Consider the following 17,749-nt stretch of genomic DNA (forward strand, 5'->3'; position numbering starts at 1 on the left):
TAATGAACATTTATGCAAATGGACCAGAGCTTGAGGACTTGAACCCAGACACAGCTATCAACTGCTGGCTTAGTGCTGGTGCAGGTGGCAGACATATACATGGACATATTTTCAAATCCATCAGCTAAAATATATATACATGAACCTGAAGAAGCCAAATGTGTAACAACCAATGTTTTTGAAAATTTAAATTCTTTTAAGAAATAATTATGTTGTATATCGTTTTGTTTGTTTTTTCTGTGGATTAAGCACATAAGTCTCATCAAATCCCTGCAAGTGATTACCATTTTGGGACCAGTGAAAAATAAGGTGGGACTAGTGACGAGTAAGGTGGGACTAGTGAAGAGAAAGGTGGGACTAGTGAATTTTCTGAAACCACTTGTCCTGGTCTAGTGGTAAAAAAAACAATTTCCTCAGCCCTGGTGCTAATTTAATAAATTTTCTTTGGGCAGCCAGATTTTTGAAGTCTGTATGATGTGTAAACATGTTGTTTGAAAATGTCTCCACCCTTGGATTATAGAATATGTGGAAAAAGTTCATTTTGATAAATCATATCTCTAGGTTTTCTGATGACTTTGTTGGTTCCGTGTTAATAATGAGGATAAAATGTATAATGCAGAATTGTCAGGTTTAAGGATTGTGATACTGTTATTGAATCATTGCAATATATTCATGTTTAAGTAAATGAACATTGCTGGGGAACAAATCGGAAGAAGAAAAACAAGGAGAAAATGCAACTTGCAAGCTAATTGATTAAACTTGAAAATAAATAAAACATTTAAAATACTATTGAAAAACTAAAATCAACAGAACAGATAATCGGTGTAAGAGGAGATGAACATATCAACATGGTTTATGGGTGTATTGTGGTGTGGGCAAAGTCCTGGGCAAAATATTGATAATTGTGCTTTAATACTGTATATGGGGTGAAACTTAATATTATTATAAGTAAATTACAGATTTGTTACCAAAAGAATTAGAGAGAGTAGACTAAATTTGTATAAATTATGCCACAACATGTGTGTTATGCTCATGTTATATCAGTGTTAATCGTCTAGTCTTGTCTGTTGTATAAAGGTAAAATGTACTTCAATGTGTCCATACCCCTCTCTATTGCAGTTTACAGAACTTTGTGATGATTTATAACAGACTACTTTTTTATAGTAAAATTGTCATGTATGTGCCTCACTTCATTATTGTTATGCAATCACAAATACTGTTTGTGATCAATTGGGCATGAAAGTTTCCCTTTGATGGAGATTGAATCCTGTGTCATGCAGGTGCTTCAGATTATTTTTATGTTTTGATAGGCAGAACAGCAACATTCTTCTAGTCTTAGACCATTCAGTGTCAAATGGAAGAAGACGCTAATCTTAATTGGATGAATGGTTTTGAGTGGGATATGGTGATGAATGAGAAAGTGTATTAAATGAACTTTTTGAAATCCTGAAAATGTATTTGGCAATTTTGGTACAATTAAACATACAAAATCAATAGATGCCAATGGTGCACCCAAATGAAATTACAGGTTTCATACATATTTTTTCTTAAATGATGAGAACATTAAGTTCATTGTTTTAAGGTATTGCAGTATTTTCTTTTCAGGAGTTGGAAAGTCCTGTCTTCTCCTTCAGTTCACAGATAAAAGGTTTCAACCAGTCCATGACCTTACTATAGGTAAAGTAGCCATGTTTATTCTAGTTCTACATTTTAGTTAACTTTTTTGTTTCTTGTCTCATTGAGACTACATTCCCATAGCAAGCCTGGATATGGTCAGGTGTCTAAGTCTTTTGTAACAGTTTCAGACATGCATTTAGTCTGACCTTTCCCTCTCTGTCTTAGACATTTGAACAAAATCTTAAGCTAATTTTGTTATCAGTCCTATAAAAAAATGTGGCTAATTAAATTTGTATGTTTCCATACTTTGGAGCCAATTTTTGCATGTAATTGCATTGGTGTGTTCAGAAATTTGTTTTTTGAGTAAATGGTTGATTCTGCTCCACCATGTATGTGTCAACAACATCTATAGTCTTTGTGATGAGAGATGCTACGATGGATTTAATTGACATTGCTAAGTGTATTGTTGCTGATACCTTGTCCTGCTGATTCACTGTTAAATTAAAGTTTATTTGGGAATTGTTAGAATAAAAGTTAAAACAACAAATGTAAAACTATGTAGCAAATAATGAAAATGAATTTAATAATGGAGGTAACATGGGGAAACCATTATAAGGTTGTCGGATTTGTCTGGGAACTACAGCAAGATAACTCTTGCTGATTAGTACAACTGTAATGTTTACGAAAATTTCTAAACATGTATATGGTATACAATAAATAAACAATGCCATTTAATCAAAATGATTCTAAACTCAAACTTTCCTTGAGCTGCACAATTGACTTATGGACTGCTAATTGTATGTGATGCATTGACAATTGGCATTTGATTGCTTCATTTGCCCCTTGTGTTGGACCTCACCTTAGGACAAGATTCCATTTTTAATGCACGTTTGTTAGATATGTCTAACAGTTTTGGTAAAACATTTTTAGGATCATTGTGGTGTCATTTTGTACTGTTATATTTATGTCCATGATATAAAAATTGATCATGGAACTGGACATACTGCCTGTACATAGGATGTTGTAAAAACTGCATTGAATATGTCTTGAAAAATAAAATGAGCATTCTTTAACATAAAATGTTACACATTGAAGGTATTGTTAATGAATATGTTTTTCAAAAGTAAATACTGGTAATGTAATTTTGAAAATATTTCATCAGCAAGGACTGCCTGATGTATAATGTTGTGTAATGTGTGGCGCCAGTTGCCATCAGCTTTAGCTTTATCCTAGTGCTGATATTTGATATGAAGATCATCAAAAACTTCAATTACAGAATTAACATAATAGTCATACAGTATTAATCATCTTTAAGATATGTGGAAGTATGTAAATCAGTTGGTACTGGTAGTACCTGCATTGTAGAATGCCACATTAATGCTTGTGTACACTGTTAAATCAAATGGGAAAATGACTGATATAGTACATTTATTTGTGTAATAACATTCCAAGAATCTCATCTAGAAATATTAGAAGTAAATTTAGTTGAAAGATACCAGGCATGCAAAATTTACTGTAGCTGGAAGTATTCTCAGTAAACATGTATGTGAGGTAATTTCCAACAGAACTAATCTGTTCAGCCTGTGCTTGCTACTAAGTCTTAAACATTTACGTATGAGTCTGATCACTAGAGCATGAAAAGAAGATTACTGTCTCCTTTTTAGTCATCACCTGTATCTTTCCTAAAACATTCTTCTTAAAAAAAGATGGAAACTAACACTTGTATCTGAATCTAATTACAGTCAACCACAGTCTGGTTTATCGAACATCCGTTATGTGAAGATTGCTTGAGTATAATACCATAAATTGGAGGATTTATTGCAGATTATTATTATGTGGAGCTGGATTTGTACCATAAATGCATAGATAAATTGCAGTATTGACTCAGGGTGATATTATGTCATGATGCAGACATGAACTGTCAATACAGGACGATAGTAATATGAATCATCCAAAAGTATATACTTGTCTTTCAATCCCTAAATTTGAATAAAGAATGAAGTTAGGCCCCATATAGCAAATTAATCCCATTAGTACTTTCTTCTTGGAGTAGTTTTTTTACTGTATTTTGCTGTCCAATCTAATTGTAATCTCTGCAGACCTGAAGTTAAGATGGCAGAACTGTTGAAGCAAAGATTACTATTTTTTTGTGTGTGTGCACTGTTTACCCATTATTGCACTGTTATTTTCCTTTGTCCCTCTAAGATGTTGTGTCCTCCAGTTTTGGAGGGTGATGGACATAATGTCACCTGCCATTGGGTTCCTATGTGCAACACTGAATATAGGTTATTATTCTAGTGATAGTTTGGTAATCTGTCATATAATGGATTGCATTTCCAGAGATGCTGCCAGGCCACAGCAAAGATAGCCATGCGACTTGTCAAACCAATGGGAGAATATTTGCAGTTTTTTTTAGCCAATGTGTGTTGTCTTTATGTTTTCAAAAGCAAATATTAAAATTAACAGTTTGTTGAATCAAGGTTTGGCCATCCGTTTTGCTGGTGATCACATTCAAGTTATACTATAGTAGATTCACTGTTTGAATATGAGCATCTGTTTGACTGAAATCTGCTGTGGTTTCAGCAGAAACTATCCTGGGGTTCTGATTTAATTGTCATATTGAGGGGTATAACAAACTGATCCATTGATCAGCCAGAACAGATTGTATAAAGCATAAAAAGTAGCAAGTTTTATGAATGTCAAAATGGAAGATAACCAATTTCTTTATGGTTTGATTGTCTGCTATTTTTGATACTATAAGAGCATGAGGGAAGCTCTCCTGTCCTGAGGCACTGAAGACATCACACAAAACAATGACATGGAAATAGTTGGCACCTCATACACAGCATGTGGAACCGAAGACTCGGAGAAAAGAAGAAAAGGAACTAAAATTCCAAGAAACATTCTTGATTACCTACAACTGGTTAAGGAAAGAACCAAAAAGGAAGGATGTTGTGTGTTCTCTGTCGAGAATATTAAAAAGATTATCCATGATTAGTGATGAAAATGGTTGCATAGGTTAACCTATGTTCTTCAAAGGCTGCAACCATGGCTGGATAAAGCCTTGCAACAAATGCAGTCCTACAACAAAACATATCTTAGAAACAACCTGATTGAGTTGTGCAAAATTATGTTTGAGTATCATGAAAACCAGTTCCTTAATTTGTTTAAATTGGCCAAAATTGCAGTGGTTCTCTCATTACAAACAGCAGATTGTAAGAGGTGATTTTGCTCACAAAACAGAATTCACACTTCTGTTAACATCAGAAACAGTTAATAAACTGATTACTGTTCTGATGCAAGGAGGTCATATATGGACCATTTTAGGTTTTCAGAGGCTTTGAGGAAGTGGAGTGATCAGATGTAGAGAAAAATATTTATCAGCTCAGCAAACTAACTGGATGTGCAGATACTATATATTTGTAGATAAAAATCTGATATAAAGGTATGAAGTCATTAAATGTTAGTCTTAAATTAGGTATGCATATACCATATAATAATGTTACCCATCAGATCCCATGTGGCAATTGGCACTGCCCCACCCCACCTTCGATGTAGGTGTGGGGGACCTCTCCCTCTTAAGAAAACTCGCATCTCTGCATTTCATGTTCGGGAGAGTTATCATAGGATACAGTATATTCCAAAATGAAGTTTTTTTACTTTCATAAAAATGAAAGCTGTCATTTATCAGCTAATCTATAGTCTGACAATACAAACTCGTTTGTTTGTATCCCCCTACCGATTTAAATAATGGAAGACTTTAATGTGATAAAAAGCACAAGGAACTTAGTCAATTCATTCATTGATTTATAGTTTCTAACTGACTGTGAGTAGAGTGGCCCTAACACTATCATCTTATGCGCGTTTCATGCTTAACGGAAGTTTTCAGTGTAATAGACGGACATGCTCGGATCCATTTCCAGTTTCTGGACAAGTTCATTTTCAGCAAAGGGGTGTATCACGACTACAGATGTACATACATAAGTCGTCAGCTTCCGATATTTACAATGTCGATTCAAGCAAAAGAAAATAATGACAACTACAAATTTGTTTTTCATGAGGATTTAACAAGCAGTTTAATTTCTATGTTCATATATGCAAAGGGATATAATTACAAACTCTCAGCGTTATGTAATTTACGGAATTATCCGACAGTTGCCGAACAGGATGAACTACGTCATTATGTTGTCTGATGGAAATAAACTAGCCTATAGTGTACGCAATATGGCACCATGTTAGTATGGAATGTCCATTAAGCATGAAATCCATTAAGCATGAAATGGTGCAGGGGATGCCAGCATTAATGCCATTCTGGTGGCAGGTTAGAAATTATAAATCAATGATTCAATTGACTTAGTTCTGTGCACTTTTTATTACATTAAACATTCTCGTTTTTGAAATCGGTAGGGGGATACAAACAAACGAGGATATAGAGTCAGACTATAGATGTCAATAGAATATGACCTCACATTGGTGTTTGGTAAATTTCTGTTGCTGGAGTACATCTTATAAAATCTGTGAAAGAACCTGGGGTAAGAAAAGTATAAATCTGTACCAAATAGCATTCACCTTGTCACATGGTAACATTCGGTGGAATAAAAATGGCTTTTCCTTTTGCTTGCTTATCATGTAAGGTGATGTGATTCCTTACAGTGTCAGAAATATAGTTGCCTCAAATTTTTATTATTTGTAGTTTGGATTTGGCATTGCTTGTATAAAAATGAGACAACTTCCATTTGTATTGAAAGTAAGCACATTGAAGCCAAGTAAAGATAACAGGCAAAGAGTAATAAAGAGAATACTAAAGCAAAGAAAATATAAAAAAAACCACTAGCATGAAATTTCAGTTTGTACATTTTTGATGAAATATTTTGTAAGAAAATATCTATTTTGACAAATTATTCAATTTATTTTATAACAGACTTGCCAAAAAGTGATTCATAGTAATAATTATGTTTTTGAGTGGAAACTAATTCTTCAAAACTTAAAGAATTTATGTAGCAAATATTTACTATTATGACACTAAAATTTAAATTAAAACCGTATGTATATATGTGCATGAAAATCTGGTTTTTATTTTAATATACCTTATGATATATATTACTACAGCTTTGCAAGTTTGCAAAGAGATCCATGATGTCTGAACAAATAACTGATATAATGAGGATAGTTTGCATAAAAATAATACCACCAGATGGTATGTAGAGTGTTTGAAGCTCGTAGTTTAGTAGCAGTATCACATTGTAAAGTAAGACCAGATAGTATGCAGTTTAATAACAGTAATGCAATGTAATAATAAGATCAGATAGTGTGTGTGTGTGTGTATATATATATATATATATATATATATATATATATATATATATATATATATATATATATATAATGAGGACTTTGTATAGCGCCTAATCTTTAGAGGCCCTAAGTGCTTTACAACATTAGACAACACGTGTAAGATAAAAAACATATATAATGATATGATTACAAAAACAAACGCCATGAAATTAAAAAACATAAAAAACATGCTGAGAATATTTAAGGTAGGAAACATTAGGTCTTTAAGTTTGTTCTTGCAGTTGAAATAAGTGAGTTTTGAGAGCACTCTTGAATGTGATCACTGTGTCTTTGTGTCTAAGTTCAGTGGGCAATTCATTCCATGTTGCTGGGCCCTGGTATGCAAAAGAATGCTGTCCGTACGACTTTGTTTTCATAGTGGGAATAATGAGTATATGATTGTCAGAAGAGGAGCGTAAGTATCTTGCTGGTGTGTACACATGGGTGAGGTTGGATAGGTATGTTGGACTAGAGTCTGTCAGTGAAACATAGCACAGAGAACAAATTTTGTGTTTGATTCTGGATCGAATGGATAGCCAGTGTAGGGTACAGAGCAGTGGGGAGGTGTGCTCTGATCGTGGTACTCTATGTATGATCCAAGCAGCTGTGTTTTGAACTTTTTGAAGTTTCTGGAGCAGATATTGTGATGAACCAGACAGAAATGAGTTACAATAGTCCGGTCTTGAAAGTACTAATGAACACAAGTGTTTTAGTGGCATCAACTGAAAGATATTTGCAGATGGAGCTGATGCGTCTTAGCTCAAGATATGCAGCCTTGCATATGTTCATGACATGTTGGTGCAATATGAGAGTACTGTCCATAGTAACACCTAGGTTTCGTACTGATTGTGTGAATTTAATGTTGGTGTTGCTGATATTTATTGTTTGAGGTAAAGGATGTGAATGAGAAAGTCTTTGCGTTGTAATCAGAATGGCCTCAGTTTTATCATCATTCATCTGCAGCTTGTTACATGTCATCGATGATTTCACATCAGATATGCACCTCTCTACACCTTGGATGGTAGCATCAACTTCAGTTGGGTGGCTAAATTTGCATATTTGGGTGTCATCACATAAAACTGGTGAGACACTGGATGATGATCTATGACACTTGAGAGCGACTGTATAGAATGAAGAGAACAGGTCCAAGAACAGACCCCTGTGGAACACCACAACATAGATCAACTGGGCTGGAGTGTATTCCATTTGCAGACACAATTTGTGTCCTGTTGACCAAGTAGGACTTGAACCACAGTAAGGCTTTATCATGAACGCCAAATACATGCTGGAGACGGTGAAGTAATATATCATGGTCTATTGTGTCAAATGCTGCAGACAAATCAAGGAGGGTGAGGACTGTAATCTTTCCGCTATCCAAAGCAGAGATAATGTCATTATTTACTTTTAGAAGAGTAGTTTCAGTACTGTGGCAAGGGCAATATGTAGATCATACATTGCTAAAAATACTGTTTGAATTCAGATGAGATACAAACTGGGATAGAACAACCTTTTCTGAGATTTTTTATATCAATGGGAGATTAGAAACTGCATGGTAGTTCTTTAAATTGTTATGGTCTAGTGTTAGTTTCTTCAGCAGAGGCTTTACATGGAGCCTCTAGCAGCAGTAATGCAGTGTAATTATAAGACCAGATAGTATGTATTTGTGTCAATAATGCATTGTAGTAACAAGACCAGATAGTATGTATTTGTGTCAATAATGCATTGTAGTAACAAGACCAGATAGTATGTATTTGTGTCAATAGTGCATTGTAGTAACAAGACCAGATAGTATGTATTTGTGTCAATAGTGCATTGTAGTAACAAGACCAGATAGTATGTATTTGTGTCAATAATGCATTGTAGTAACAAGACCAGATAATATGTATTTGTGTCAATAATGCATTGTAGTAACAAGACCAGATAGTATGTATTTGTGCACATGCAGACTTTTAGTAGCAGTAATGCATTGTAATTATATGACCAGATAGTATGCACGTGAGTGTGTAAAGTCTCTAGTTTCCCATTCTTATGCTGAAGGACGAAAACATATACAAGATATTTTCAATACGTAAACCTGATTTATTTTCAGGTGTGGAGTTTGGAGCTCGTATGATTTCTATAGATGGTAAACAAATCAAACTGCAGATATGGGATACTGTAAGTGCTATATTTTTGTACTCGCTACATTTGGTTAGTTTCAGCAAAATTTTATATCCTTGACCATATTTTTTCACATTTATAGGATGCTTCTATACATTGTGATGACTTGTGTGTAATTGTTGTAAAGAACGTTATTTGGTTAGTTTCTATCATAACAATTAGAAAGTTAATACATGTAAAAATTTATGTTGTTGGTGAACATTGCAATGGAATGAGTTGAATTAAAGTGGTAATTGCATTTATCTCCATAGGTAAGCTATACTGAAAAAGCAAATGTAGAAAAACATATTTGTAACAAATAACTGGTTTGAAAATATTCCATTATGATTAGTATTCTGCATGCTACTTAACTCATTAACCCCTGGAGGTTTTTGTTGTTTTTGCCTGAAATGCGAGTAGGAAATGCGTGTTGTGGGCTATTTATGAATACATCCAATTACATCAGCTTCCAGGTGATTTTCCAATAATGCCTAGTTTTGTTCTTTTTTTGTAGTTTTTTTTGCTTAATGGACCCATCATTTTCATATCGCGACCACTCTGTATTCCAAATGCCCATCTTATCTTACTTTCTTGCAAAGGTTCATCTCTCTGTTTGCAGTTCATACCAGTGTGCCTTAGATCTGAGACCAAAAAGTCTAAGATACAGACACGAAATAGGATTCCAACAATGGGCAAATTTTGGGTGGAAAAAAATTGGGTCCAAAAAATGAGGTTTTCCCCTCCATATTTTGTAGTGCAACTAGAACTTCCAGATTATTTGGTATCATTGTAGAGCTACATCTGGCTACCTTTCTATAATACCACCCACTATAGTGTATCATACATGACTATGACGCTACAGAGCTCGGCAATAGGCTACTACGTCCTGCCATGTAAACTTGTCACCAGGGGTTAATGAGTTAACAAGGATTTTTGAATTTTTTTTACAAATCATCAAGGAATGGCTAAATTTGTAATTTATTTGCAATGTCAATGCACAAGTGATTAAATACACAAGGAATATTCAAATTTGGTGATATCAAAATGCACCCATTAACTCATTAACCCCTGAAGGTTTTGTCATTTTCGCCTGAAATGCAAGTAGGAAACACATGTTCTGGACTATTTCTGAATACATCCAAATACATCAACTTCCAGCTGATTTTCCATTAAACTAATGCCTAGTTGAGTTAGAAACATCGTTTTCATTGGCTAGTTCGCTCGTGCATGATCAGAAGGGTAAAAGTTGGAGTTCTTATTTTTATTTTATTTTTGATTAATGGACCCATCATTTTTGTATCAAGACTGCTCTTTATTCCAAATGCCCATCTTTTCCTACTTTTTGCAAAGGTTCATCTGTCTGTTTGCAGTTCATACCGGTCTTCCTTAGATCTGAGACCAAAAAGTCTAAATTCTGGACACAACAGATTCCGACCATGAGAAGTTTTTCACTCTGTATTTTGTAGTGCGACTAGAACTTCAGATTAATTGATATCATTATAGAGCTACATCTGTCTACCTTTCTATAATACCACCCACTTTAGTGCATCATACATGACCTTGACACTACAGAGCTCAGCGGTAGGCTACTACCTCCTGCCACATAAACTCGTTGGCAGGGGTTAATGAGTTAAGCTGATAAATTAGCACCACACCCAATACTGATACTGACTAAAGGTTATGGGGCTGATCATACCTATTCATTTAAATATGCAAATATTTGCAGACACTTTCATCTGCACAGATCGGTGTACATTTTGTACACTTACTGGTATTTCATGTTGCTGTTGAGTTACCTTTAGTTGAAGGGTTCTTTTGGCTATATGTACATAATATTCCAGATTAAATCCTTGTCCGATGACTTGTAAATCCACATGGATTAGTGCAACCATATTTCCTGTAGCCATTTTGAATTTCACGCTAGATAAGGCTGTTACCAAATAACGGTAAGTGTTTAAACTATATGCAGGTGTGTTCTGGAAAGATCTGCGTGCAGGAAAATTGCATATTTTAATGAACAGGTGAAATGATACTTACAAATCTTTATCAGTATCAATATCAATTTGCTACTTGCTACTGTGTATAAAAATTTTGTCAACCACTACATTATGAAGATATATTGTTGTTTTTCAGGCTGGTCAGGAATCTTTTCGTTCAATCACAAGGTCTTATTACAGGGGAGCTGCTGGAGCACTGCTAGTTTATGATATTACAAGGTATGGGTTAATACGCTTGAATTTCTGTTTACTTAGATGAACAACTGTAAGGTGTACAGAAACACACAATAATAATCAGAAATTGTTGGGGATGATCTGTTCATTTCATAAGACCAACTGTTTTAATACAAATGGTCACTTGCTATATGCAGACAGAAGTATTTGTCAGTGAAACATAGCAATATCAGTTGTTCCTGGGCATTTAAGAATCTACCTAGTACAGCTCTTAACCTTTATTATGTGGTAGTTGCAGTCCATAACTGCTGGCTGCAAGATGTACCAAACTGCATTATACAGAGCACTGAACTATATATATATACAGAATTGCGATATATTCAGCATAGTGTAGTACATGGAACTGTGGTATAGTGGACACTCCTAGTTTTGGTTAAAATGGTGTTTTGAAAAGTAATTGAAGATATAAAACTTAGTTTCACCGTTTATGTCAATCCTTATTGTTATGCAGTGGCATGATTTTGTTCATGAGGTCCATAGTAGTACTATATTATATCTGAAATTGCATTTGAGAAGGCACCTTATAATGGGGAAGAGCTGTACTGAGAAATGGTTTACATGCTACAAAAGTTTCATTATGAAGAATGAATGACAAGTGGAATTTAATGGCAAACTAGCATATGAATTATTACTACGTGCAGAGGTAATATAGTAAAGTACCTTGCACAGAAACATGCCGTGGTAGCTGATCTGGGCATTTGAAAACCTTGGCCATCTTTAAACCTTATTATTGTTACTCCTGAATGGATAGTCATATCAACATATGATTTTCACTTAAAGACTTCTTATGATATTTGGTTGGTCTGAATGAAAATGGGGCTAATCTGTGCCCAATATATTCACCACAGTATCCATCTTGGAAATCATGTTGGTTTTTTTTCCTTCTGAATGGAAATTCATGAGTTTTCACCAGAAGAATTCTTATGATATCTGTTTTGTCCTAAATGAAAGTGGTACCAGTCTGTCTTTAAATTCGGCTACCACCGTGGTCATCTTGAAAACACTACCACTACATCTGAATGGATGGTTATATCAAGATGGGTTTTTCACCAAAAGACTTCTTATGATGTCCATTATGGCCACCGTAGTTGCCATCTTGAATATCTTGTTATTGCAAATCCTTTTGAGTGAAAATAATTTTGCCATGGGGTTTTCATCATAAAATTTACAATGTATAGTTAATCCAAAATTGAAGATGGTGTCGATTTGATAAATTTTTTTCACTACTCCTCCTGAATGCATGGTTGTATCAACATGGAGTTTTTACTTAACAACTTACGATGTCTAGTTTGTCCATATGGTGCCATTCAGTGACCATCTTGAAAATCTTGTTATCATTATTTCTCTTGCATATCATCATTAGATTTTCACTGAAGGACTTCTTATGCATCTGGTTGGTTGTAAATGACAGTGGCGTTGATCCAATGTCTAACCTGACAGCAACAATTGGTCATTTATTTCTAGATGGTTGGTCCTATTGACATGCTTTCACTAAATGTCTGCTTAGTACTAAATAGATATGGTGACAGTCTAAATTGAAAATGGCCACCATGGCATCTAGAAAATCTTGTTATCTTTACTTCTTCAAAAATGGAAAGTCATATCAAAATGGGGTTTCCACTAGAAGAATTCTTATGATGCCATATTGGTCCTAAATGAAAATGGTGCCATACTGATATTCAGGTGACCACAGGAGCTAATTTGAAAGTCTCTTATCGCTGAAGAATATCAAAGTTGGTTTCAGCACTCAAAAGTTGAAAGGAAGAAGTGGTCATACCTTGAAATTCTTTTCAGCCAGTAGAGTTTCAGTCCCTTTCAGGGACTCTTGTTTATGATCACTGACAAGGGACTGGAGATAAATTAATCCCCAAATTTAATCTGATGGCCACAGTTCTGTGATTCTGCCAGCAAATACGGTGAGAGCCATTTGCATTTTTAGGGAACTTCTAATGAGCTCTTATCTCTAATTGCCTGATCAGGATTCATTTAATACACTAACACATGCGGTAATAACAGGTGAGTTATTGTCCATTGGGTCTTTAAAATATTATTTTATATAACATCCAAGAAATCACAGTTTGATGTTCCACAAATAATTGAAGGCATTTAGTTGTGTGAAAGAACAGAATGTCATTGATTGACACATTGACTTAATATACTTTCAGGAGAGACACATTCAACCATCTGACCACTTGGCTTGAGGATGCAAGACAGCACTCCAATTCTAACATGGTCATCATGTTGATTGGTAACAAAAGGTAATATCTGAAAACAGATGGAAATTCAAAGGTAAAATAAATTGATAACTGCAGTTTAACAAGGGAGTTAACTTTAAACCTTGGGCAGTTCAATGAGTCATTTTATCGGTCTAGGTAGCACATTAATGGTTCACTTGCTTTGCACCTCTGCTCTTCCAGGTTTGAACCTCTTTCCAGGTCTGATCTTGGTAAGGCTAGCTTTAAGTAGTACTAGGTTAACAGTCCTTCCTGTATAGGCTGTTAGTGAGTATATATGTAAACCTCCCACACAGGAGAGGATTTTCCCCAAGATCAGTGGTGTCTACCATCACTTACTGAAATTTTCAGCCTACTCAGAATTCTTATTGAAGAATTACATTTTTCCATTTTTTCCCCCCACATTTGGTTCCAGAACAGTATATTTATTATATTACTGACTCTGCTGAAGTGATTAAAATGGTACAAGCAGGGCAAAACAATGTAGTTGCTGATTTCTTCGAGTCTGTTTGCAGGGTTGGCAGCCTCATTGTTTGAAGTTTGTCAGAGTGGATTCTATGTGTGAGCAGATTTCCAAAAGGATTAAAGGCGTTAATTGATTATTGTTGGGTTACTAAAGATCATAATCAGAGTAAAACAAATAACATTACAGTATGTTCTGCTTTGGTGCATAAAACTTTTGATGTGGATTAGAATCAGTACTGCACCTGATAAAAAGTTATTTAGTTAGGACTGTCTCCCAGTGCCAAAATAAAATCCAAGCAACTAAAATATCACACAAATTCAATAATGGATAGAAAGAGGAATTTAAGTGGTTGCAATCAAGTTCAGAGGGACATGAATGCATATTCTGGTCTTTCTGTGAAACTGATTTTAAATTCAGTTGTAGTGGCAAGAATAACATCACACACATCATGAAGAGACTCCATCTCATAAAAGCATATTAACCACAAAAACAAACATGCCATCGCTGAAATCAGTGTTTGCTGAATCTGCATCCAATGTGGATCAAGCTAAACATGTTGAGACAATATTTGCTGCTTTATAGCTGAATATAATCTCCTGTTTCTGGTACAGATTATTTTTCAGATCATCAGAATGATGTTCCTGGACTCTGAAATTGCACATGCAAATAGACAGAAACTACTCATTTAGTGACTTTTATTGTTCATAAGAAATCGGGGCCCTGAGTGGCCGAGTGGTCTAAAGCGCTCTCCGTTACATCACTGCCATCTCACCTCTGTCTGCGTGGGTTTTGAGTCTAGGAATTGGCTAACGTGGGTATGTGAGAAAGCTTGCCAGTAGTTCTTCTCAGGGTTTTCCCGGGTTCTTCCTCCACCATTAATACTGGCCGCTGTACATAGCCTATCGTGTGCTGAAAAATGGCATTAAATCCCAGAACAACAACAACAACAATCATAAGAAATCATAATCTTCATTGTAGTATTATTATAATAATAATACAGATAATAATATGAATAATTTTTTATATATTATATAAATTTTATGTTGTGAGCACCAACCTGCAGAAGGGAAAATATGTGTTTGGTACAACTTTTAATGACTGCATCACAAAAGCTGATATAAACACCACTAACCTTGATTTAATTCTTTGTAAGCATTAATGTAAACCAGACAAGTACATGTCACTAACTGCCATTGTAATCTATAATGCGTGGGATGAATGATGTCTTTGTTGTAGTATAATACTAGCAAGTGATATTCATTTTCCGAATCTAATTGTCCTTATTAAAGAGTGGAGATATTGATAACAGGAAAGGTGTCTGCAAGTTAAGCTTAACGTTACAAAGGGTACGATGGTATAATGTACAAATTTCTGCTTCATGTGGAAAATCTTGCTGACATCAAAACAACATCAGACCCAGACAGTATGAATCTTAAGCAGTTTTGGCAGGCAGTTAGCACTTTGAATCAGTATTTTTAAGTTTTGTCCATTTACATGCAAGTTAGGTCAATGAAAATCCTCCCTCTTTTGAAGTCTTCTTATCTGTTCTGATCTGACCTGGCTTTTTCTTTGGTCACATTTATGAGTGAGGGAGCACTTGGTGACAAAAGATGCTAGTCAAGTTACTTGTGTACAGAGGATTGGTGAATGAAGGTACACTGTTAATTTACTTAACTGGCATTATCCTGACATGTATTTAAATCTTTGTACTTGAAAGTATTGACAAAATTTGCATATTCATACATAAGGTGATTTTGCACATGATTGGCTTAGCTATACACAAATCACATTCACCTGTGAAATATTTCATTTGTTAAATTGTAACTTGTACTCTTTACTAGCCTTATTTGAGAAAGAAATCAACATTTACCAGCCTATATAGTTATGTTCTTTTATTGCTTATATTCATAAACTTATTTTATTTCACCTCAGTGTGTAGATTTCATACTATGACTTGACTATAAATACAAGAGGCTGTTAACTTGTTCTGCTACAGTCATGGAAACTTTAAAGCTGAAAAGTGATATGAAGCCATGTGAGTGTTATCAGGACCTCTTGTTTCATATTTGTGATCAAAAGCTAATCACTATCCATTTCTTGTTTGCTGCTGCCCGCTTGCTTAAGATTTCCATGTGCTCAGCAGTTAAGTTCTGCGTCATTTGTTTGCATTGCTAATGTATGATTCCAAAATCAAAAATAACTATGACTACTTTTTGTGATAGACTGGTTCCCTGTCATAGTAAAATAACAAAAACTACTAAAACAACACTGGATACGGTCAAATGGACATGCAATGATGTATCTAAAGGACACACTCACTTTAGAGAAAACCACCATTTCCAAGTTGAGTTGTCCCTAGATATTGATACAGGATCAATACAGTGGATGAACTGATGGGTTAATAAATACATGGACAGAGATACATGATTTTTTTAAAAATCTTTTCAGTGATCTTGAAGCTAGAAGAGATGTGAAGAAGGAGGAAGGGGAAGCTTTTGCCAGGGAGCATGGCTTAATCTTTATGGAAACATCAGCAAAGACAGCTGCTAATGTTGAAGAGGTAGAAAGAAATGAGCAACTTCTATTCATTAATAATACATTTCTCTGGTGGGTAGAATCTTGTTCCTTTGAGCATGGTTGGCTTGAATACCACCAGTTGCTTTAACTAGCATTTCAGACCTTGTAATTTCTCTATAACTACATTTAATCTTGTGTACACAAGGTACCATGTTCATAAATTGATTCTCTGTTTCACTTGGATGCTGGAGCTGTTGGAATCCTACTGTATTTCCAAGAATTAACGAAATAGATACAAAGCTTTCTAATGTTTAAAGTGGCTTTCAGTTACAGTAAAATGGGATATTTAGGTCATGGCTCGACTTGATTCCATCTATCTCTTAATGAAGAATAAGGTAAAGTATTTTGCAGAAGTGAAGAAGAAAAGAAAGTTGGAATCAGAAGGGGCACCATTTTATTAGCAGATGGGTTAGCATTAGAAATAAGCCAGGGTGCTTTCCAAATTTTCTGTCACTGGGATGTATTATGATGTAAACAAAGTGATGAAATTGTCAGCTTTGAATTTGAAGCTGTAGACGGCTGATCCATAATTCAACAGAGGGTTGGTTTAATAAAGTGCAAAGCACATGCTTTCACCATCCCTTCTTACTGTCAGATGATTGTTATGGTTATCATGTCAGACAGAAAATAATTGCCCCAAGGTGCCCAAGTATTCTAAGGCACTCACCTGTATAGATCACTGAAATCTTATTTCTGTCCTCATGGTGTTGAGTCTTGGGCTCCGGAAGTGTGGGTATGTAAGACACCTTGCCACTAGATTCACATGGGTCAGTGGTTCTTTAGAGTTTTCCCCAGTTCTTCCTCTGCCAAATATAGTGGCCACCATGTATAGCCTATCATGTGCTGAAAGTGGCATTAATTTCATAACAGCAACAAGAGCAAGAACATGAATATAAAATGTGTGAAGGCTGTGCACATAGCAAAAGTTCACCTAGTTGTCAAAGTATCAGGTCACCAAGTGTAATTGGTACTAATTTTCATCCAGTTTTCAGAAAAAAAAGCAGACCAATTGAACAGACTGGATGGATATCAAAAAAGATCAGGTTAAAATTGGTTTTAAAAGGGACAAACATTTGACAAAATATAATTTGATGATGTTATATTTGTCAGGTAGTTCTGTTTTAAGAAGGATTACAAGTAATATTAGGCCT

At 35.0% G+C, this 17,749-nt stretch overlaps 1 protein-coding gene across 1 annotated transcript in view; it reads left to right on the forward strand.

Annotated features, from left to right (window-relative positions):
* The window catches only part of LOC149782987 (ras-related protein Rab-2), a 46,734-nt gene that overhangs the window by 14,939 nt on the left and 14,046 nt on the right, over positions 1–17,749 (forward strand). The window contains exons 2-6 of the mRNA XM_089934547.1: positions 1,606–1,677; positions 9,041–9,108; positions 11,224–11,306; positions 13,487–13,579; positions 16,470–16,581. Of these exons, the coding sequence (XP_089790673.1) occupies positions 1,606–1,677; positions 9,041–9,108; positions 11,224–11,306; positions 13,487–13,579; positions 16,470–16,581 (428 nt within the window). The remainder of the gene's footprint in view (positions 1–1,605; positions 1,678–9,040; positions 9,109–11,223; positions 11,307–13,486; positions 13,580–16,469; positions 16,582–17,749) is intronic.

The sequence above is a fragment of the Sinohyriopsis cumingii genome, chromosome 15 (genome assembly GCF_028554795.1).
Source record: "Sinohyriopsis cumingii isolate HCF-2022 chromosome 15, ASM2855479v2, whole genome shotgun sequence".
In the NCBI taxonomy this organism is placed as follows: Eukaryota; Metazoa; Mollusca; class Bivalvia; order Unionida; family Unionidae; genus Sinohyriopsis; species Sinohyriopsis cumingii.